At 47.8% G+C, this 7,500-nt stretch overlaps 1 protein-coding gene across 1 annotated transcript in view; it reads left to right on the plus strand.

Moving 5' to 3' along the window:
- The window catches only part of LOC125956596 (uncharacterized), a 2,579-nt gene extending 1,180 nt beyond the window's left edge, over positions 1 to 1,399 (plus strand). Inside the window, exon 2 of the mRNA XM_049688642.1 lies at positions 1 to 1,399. This exon is cut by the window's left edge and continues 893 nt beyond it. Within this exon, the coding sequence (XP_049544599.1) occupies positions 1 to 1,286 (1,286 nt within the window). The 3' untranslated portion in view covers positions 1,287 to 1,399.
- Positions 1,400 to 7,500: the final 6,101 nt, after the last annotated feature.

Here is a 7,500-nt window from a genome sequence, read left to right on the forward strand (position 1 = left end):
TGTCGATGGAAACGAAAATGGCCGGTAGCGTCGAGGTGGTCAACAATGCGCTGGATGAGTTGCTGCGCTACGCCAAACCAGCGGCCGAACAGGAACTCGGTGTACTGGAACGTTTCGCCGGAGAGAACGGGTTCCGGGGACCACTCGATATCTACGATGTACCGTACTGGAAGCGGCGCCATCTGTCCACCGTTTATCAGTTCGATCAGGAAGCACTTAAGGACTATTTCCCACTACCGACCGTACTCGATGGTCTGTTCCGGATGGCCGAGCAACTGTTTGGTATACGGATTGCCGAGCGGGAAGGAGTCGATGTGTGGCATGATGATGTTCACTTCTACGATATTTTTGATGTTCGCGAGGGCGCTAGCCAGTCGGGACCGATTGCCGGCTTTTACACCGATTTCTATTCGCGAGAAAATGAGAAACTTTCGATCGCCGGCAACGCCGGATGGATGGTGGGAATCGTGAATCGTAGCGTGGCCGCTTCGGCGCAACCATTGGCGGCCCTTATCTGTAACTTTGCTGCCCCGTTGTACGGTAAACCTTCGCTACTCACGGTCGACGATTTGCAGACACTGTTTAATCGCTTCGGTCGCGGACTGCAGCATCTGCTGACCGAATGTGGCTACAGCGATGTGGCCGGCCTATCAAACATCGAATGGGATGCCGTCGAAGTGGCGGGACATGTGTTTACGCATCTGCTACACGATGGTGACACGATTCGGTCCCTCGCATCGCACTACACGAACGGGAACGCACTGCCGGAACCTTGCGTTGAGGCGATTCAACGTCGACGAACGCATCTCGCCGGGTATCGGCTGTGCCGTGAGCTGTACCATTCACGGCTCGATCTGCAGCTTCATTTGACGAGCGATTACTGGCTCGATGTCGTTCGGCACCTGTACCCACAGTACCACACGTTCCCGCTCGATCGCAAGGATGCCCATCCGTGTTCGATGCTACCGATCTTCTCCGGTGAATGGGGTGCCGCTTATTACAGCCATCTCTGGTCGGAGATGATTGCGGCCGATGTGTACAGTGCGTTTGCGGAAGCGAAGGAACCGGCCCAGAGACAGGAGGTTGGACGAAGGTTCCGGGAAACGTTTTTGGCTCTCGGTGGTGGATGTCATCCGGGTGAGGTGTTCCGACGGTTCCGTGGTCGGGATCCGTGCCCGACGGCGCTGCTTAAAACGCTTGGCATTTACAAACCACAGCACGGACCGGGAGCAGCCGCTGCGGGTCATGCAAAGCAAGGATCCAAGGACGAACATCACCAGCAATAGGATGGTGGTAGAGACGGATCGCTCTGTCCTAGTTAAAAAAAAACAGCTAATCATTTAGAAGTAATAATAGTGGCAAGTTGATCGCAACATCATAACCGTGCCTGGTTCCATTGTACAGTGTACAACCGAGCAATACAATAAAACAAAGTTTATGCTGGTTTAATCGAAAGTGTAAGAAGGGGCCATTTCGCTGGTAAAGGTTACACCAAGGAATTGGTGCATTAAGATTGACGAGGCGGCTTACTACGATAGCATGAATGACATGTACCGCGTTATTGATCGCTCACAGAACAGTAGGCTCGTATCACTTTGGATCAAGCTAAAGACGTGTTTTTGAGCTCATCTCAAGATGAATCCCATTTCGTCGAATGACTTGGTAACAACAGATTTTTTATTTAGTATTAAAGGTTGCATTCTCGCAGGAATGTTTCGATATTTATGCCAACGATCTCTATTTGCTTGAAGTTGTCTGTGGCCAAGTAATGCGTTGTTAAATCCTGATCGCAATGCCGCGATCCTTGGTTTGCCAAGTTTTAATAGTCATAAACTGGAAGTTTAATGTTAGCTATTTGATTATTGTTTAATGTTAGCTATTTGATGGAATTCTTATGATTAACCTTCAATGTCTCTCATTCGTACATAGTATGAATTAGTATCATTAACGAACCATAAATTTCCGTGCCTGTAAATGTCTGTGTACCAACTGTTAGGCTCAAAAATGATAAATGATGCTTATCTCCTCTTACAAGGGCTTTCGTCTGAGTGGAAATAGCTGAAACTGTTCCACTGCTCGTGGTCGTCTGCCATCATTGTCGTACACATACGGTAAACTTTTATGTTTCACTGAAAATTGCTTTCAGTTTCAACGCACCAATAGCTGTAGCGAACATGGCCTGTTGCTTGACGAATGGCCTCGATACTCCGCCGTTGTCGCTGAAGTTTGAGATAAAAGGCCATTTTCTGCACAAAATTTGAATCATCATTCACAGCGCATCGAATCCATCGACATGTTACCATTACCCGGGCACATGCCATCATTCCGGTGCGTTTGGTGCGCTTTGATGTTCTCGACATGGATCGCTTGTATGCTTTTTTGTTTCGGTTTTAGCACCGGCACAATCATCTGTTGCATCACGGCCGCTGCACAAATTAATGCGTATGGCTGGCGGGCCTGCCACAGCGTCAACTGCAGTGAACACGTGAATGTTAATCGACCATCAGCCGCATACGCCATCCAGTGCACAACCGTGCAGTGCATCCGTCGGTCGGGTCGGCCGATTGGTTTGGGATAATGACAAGGATAATGTTATTATGCGATGCGAAAATAATTGCACAGCATCAGTGAGCGCAGACATGGTCGATGAACCGGAAAATCGGTATTTCTAGCCGAGATGCTTTCGATGCTGTGCTTGAAATGCACCAAACACTCGACGGAACAGAGCGGGAAAGTTCCGTTACAGTCGAAGCTGAATGTTTCTGTTCCTGACTGCCGTCCTCCCACGCGTGGTACTTAGCAAGCGTGTTACGCGATGGAAAGTATTCTAATTTATGCTCTCAATTCCCTGCTAAACCCTGCTCGTCGATACGGACCGGCAGCATTACCGGGAAGCAGTTGAACCAAGTGGCCATTGCCTTGCATTAGGTTCGATTTGCATTCACCTAATTTAAAGCATTAATGTGACGGTGTGCAACAGCTTCATTTCCAGTTGGCAAGCTGGCGGACTAGCGGATCATTGAAATCAATTCCAATGCTCTTCAGACATAATGCCTCTAGAGAGTGCGCGAGAGAGAGAGAGAGAGCGAGTCCAATAGAGCTTGTGCTGCATAAAATTGGCTTCACCTGCAATGAGTGCGTGCAGCTTCACCCCCGATTTACTTATATGCTGATTAGGCAACAGCAACAAGCTTGCAACAAGCGACTACCACTCTTGACTAGCATAATGACACTAAACGGGAAGGGGACTAAGGGTACCGGGCGGTATCGAAAGCCACCATCAGTCATTATCGTAACGCCGATAACAGCTTCACTGTACACCAACAAGCTGGCAAACGCTGGTCGGCTAGCGGGCGGGGCTTATTAATTCATAAACACAAATTAGATTAATTAATGTATAAATCTCGTTTGCATCGGTGCATTGTGCAATCGATTGGATCGTTGGTACGTCGGCGTTGCTAGGAAGGGACACCGCCGACGGCAAGGCCGGTGGAAGGTTGAAAACGGAATCGATTCGTGTGCCGCGATATGAGATCTGCCGGCCAGAGATTCGCGATGCAAATTATGTCGAATAATTGAAGTGCATTGTTTGCTGCCAGATGACATGATGGACGCCATCGGGCTGTCCGGTCCGGGATGTTATGTTTCAATAATTGTAATACGATCGCTATCGATGGACAGCTGGGTAGCGAGTGCCTGGAACCTACTCTATCAATTGTGAGCCCCCCGCTCTACCTCCCTTCAATTGGATGCTATTTGTTTCGCACTCTAATGCAATTATCGCTCCATTATAAACCCCCGATCTAGCGTTTACTGTAGTCCTTTAAAGTGAAATGAATGGCCTCCGGGTTTTGGTTTAACCGTTCGGACGTAACCATAACTTGTAGTTAATTGGTGCGCTTGTGAGACTTGCTGGGCGCCTCCATCGTGCGTCTCCATCGGCCGGGCTACCGCTTACGCTTTTTGGGGTATATCGCATATCGGCCAAGATTCTTGCTTTTAAAATGCACTTCAAAGACACTCGGGGCACTCGGGAGTTATTCGGGTACGATTACGCGATTACACCTCCCTAATGGAGGGTTGGGGGCGGGGCCCATTTGCTCTCCATCCGGAACCAATTTCCCGGCCCAGCAAAGGATCGCCAGCCATGCTCGATCACCAAATTATGCCTGCTGACAAGGCGTTCTACGTTCGAAGGGCAGGTTACCCCCTATGCTGGTTGAACGCCCAACATAAGACCACGGTGTACGAGCTGAACAACAATGGCTCAATGGGTCGAGTCCACCAGGAGCAGCAACACCAACGTCTTCACAACCGACGCAGGTCCACTGTAAGCTTTCACTGTTCTGTATTTCTGGCTCTTTTTTCTTTTTCGTTTCCGGTTTCCGTTTTCCATTTGGTTTAATTTCCGCCGCTTCCCGTGTGCGCTCAGCTCAGGTCCAAGGTCCAACAAACCGGTCCGGTCCGGCTTCTTCGGTCTACGGTCACGCGGGGCCGAGCCGCTCGATTGCAGCTCTCTGGATGCCATGACGCCAGCAAAATGCAGGTCGGCATCACACAAACAACGACCCGGGGCCCGGACTCGAGGTCAACCAACCGGAACCCCCTCCATACGGTGGAGACTTATGACGAAGCGAAAACAACTTTACAGCTAACCTTACCCCCCGGGGTGTTCCTTTACATTGTTTTCGCAGGTTTTTTTGTGTGTGTGTGGACTTCCTGGTGGCCGTTGGTGAGTGAGTTTCGGTAAGGTTTCTTGGCATCAAGCTCGGTTCAAACCGCGTCACAGCAGTCTTTACAACTTTGCTCGTTCACACCAGCACCAGCTACCAGATTGCTGTGGTGCTCGTGACCAACGGTCACGATGCGGTTGTAATGGAACAATTGGATATTTTTGTAGATTTGTCTTCGGAATGAATTCTTTTCGAAGGAGAAAGCCAGCCAACCAGCCAGCCACCAAGCCTGCTTGAGATTCGTTTGGCGTTCTCCTGCGCTTAATGGTTCCGTTCGGTCGAGATGGTTGTCGAGTCTCCGGTTCCGGTGCCTCAAGAGCCATTAGCGATCAAACAGCAGGCAGTCTGGGTGCTGAAGTACCGCTGTGGCCGATCCTGGCACGCTTGCACTTCCAGAGGACCGGTGCAACTTCAATCGAGCGCGCTTAAGCTCCGCTTGTAACATCGGGCTGTCGATAAGGATCGATGAGCGGAAGAGCAGCGAGTGAAAACATAAAGCCCACCCCTGAAAGGGATGTGTCATCCTGTTGGTGTTTGAACCCGTTCGCCTGCTTCTCGTTTGTTTGCGAAAAATATTTCAAAGAATTCCTTGTTCCTTCGAAGAGCGAACCGGGTTCAAAGCCAGCACTCTGCGCCAGTAATCGGTATTATTATGCAACATGTTTGACTTCTGTGGTTCGATGATACGGAGAAAGTTATTCTAGTGTACCGCTCCAGCCTGCCGCATCAGATTTCAGTAACATAGGAAAATGTGTTCAATTAAAAGCAATGCACCAATGGAAACGCTCTCGGAATCGCTATTCGATCTCGGATAGCATTCCCCCCCCTTGTGTGGCCATTCATTTGAATCCCTTCTCGTTCGAAGCATTCGTCCACACCTCATTCAGCGAGGCCTTCTCGCCTCGCCGCTGTCGTTGCCGTTTGATGTGATTCCAAGTGCACCAGAAGGATCTCGCAGGCCAGAGAGCACTCGAGAGCACTCGGGAGAGCTTCGAAGCAGCAAACATAAAAGGAGGCTCATGGCCGTTAGTAAAAGAGGAGTTAACCTCGGTGCTACCCGGTTCACGCTTCACTTCTACCTCCGCTGCTTAAGTTGCTCGTTCCGCTAGAGAGCGCCAACCACCAACCGCCAACTTGAAAGGCAATAAAATCTTACATTTTATTGCAACTTCGCCACTCACACACACATACTTCGCTTGCAAAGGGTCTCTGGTGCGTGCATGGCTTGGCAACGAGAGGTAAAACAAATAAAAGAATCCACAAAAAGGGGGTGATGGTGGACGGGGAGGGAATTGGAAGAAGTAAAAGGAGTGCATGCATGCATGCATTCGAGCAATTTGCAACTCAAGTAGTGCATGGTACGTAGCGCCAGCATCTCGTCACAGGTCGTACGTAAGCAGTTTACGGTCGCATAAAACATAATACCACACACACACACACACACGGGCACACGTGCACCGAGAGGAATTGAATGGCCAATCGTTACAGTGCGATACTGTAACACCATCTCCCGACCGACCGAACGAACGACCGAGATCGAACGATGCACTCCGGTGCATTCGGATACAGATACATATATGGGGCGTTTTTGGTGGGGTTTGGTTTTTATGTGCCGTTCGGTCATGCATCGTAGAACACAGGAACCGATTGTCGATTGAGTGCTATTGTCGTTGTTGTTGTTGTTGTCCACGGTCAATAAATTGTCCCTGGTAGTGGTGAGCGGTCCCCCCCTCCTGGGGAAGGGAATGTAGCCGTTTCGTGGCGTTTCTTTTTCTTTTTTGGGTACCATAAAGGATGCCGGTTGCAACAAACGGGTGTAAAGTGTGCAATCGGATTGTGTGGTCGTTGGTGGGTAGCGCATTGCCTGGGAAATCCTCTAAACCTTTGGACATCACCTAGCGGGAAGTAGCATTACGAGCGAGCTACATAAATGCGACCGTAAAGCTGCTTAGCCGATTGGAGCATTATTTTATTTGTAACATTCGTTGAATCGTAAAATCAGTTCACATACTTTTGTATTTTGAAAGTAATAGTAGTTTGAAATTTTTTTTTGATAAATCTTTACCGTTCACTTGCTTTACCTTATACATGTAATAAACTTAGTTATCTGGTAGCCTCACTGTTTGTGTATCATACCGAACGATCATGAATTTCAACTGATCATGTTTGGTTCTAACGAAAGGGATCAAGATTCTCGACGGCTGCTCTACAATATGGAGAATCTTAAGAAAAGAAGAGACATTGCTCGGTTGACCGTTGTTAACGATATGGTATCGAGTGTTACTCGCTGTCTAGTATACGTTACTCGTTCTCTAGTATCTAGTATACGTCCACTAACGCCGCGGAATATCTTTGCACACAAATAATTTAGGACAGAGTGCACTACTAATGGATTAGTTAATATAACACTAATAATAATGATTGTTTACAATAAATACTCTAAGTCTCTAAGGTAAGCAGGTATAACTGTTAAGACATGGTCTATACTTAATTTTGATTTTTTAATTTGTAGGACTGTAATGTATTAGGATTGTAATTTTCGTTACGTTAAACATTATCTTTTCAGCTTTCAGATACATGAAGGTACTAAATTTTATATAAAGGTTTTTTTTTTAATTTTTTCCAGAAGCGAAAATGTTGAAAAAGATCAGTGCATTCTAAAAACATTTCAGCTGAAATTGTGAATTTATTAGAAAAGCCTTCGAAGCAATCAATAATATTGGAAAGCTTGAAGAATAAATTGGTAATTTATTTCGTCGCATGGATA

The sequence above is a fragment of the Anopheles darlingi genome, chromosome 3 (genome assembly GCF_943734745.1).
Source record: "Anopheles darlingi chromosome 3, idAnoDarlMG_H_01, whole genome shotgun sequence".
Lineage (NCBI taxonomy): Eukaryota > Metazoa > Arthropoda > Insecta > Diptera > Culicidae > Anopheles > Anopheles darlingi.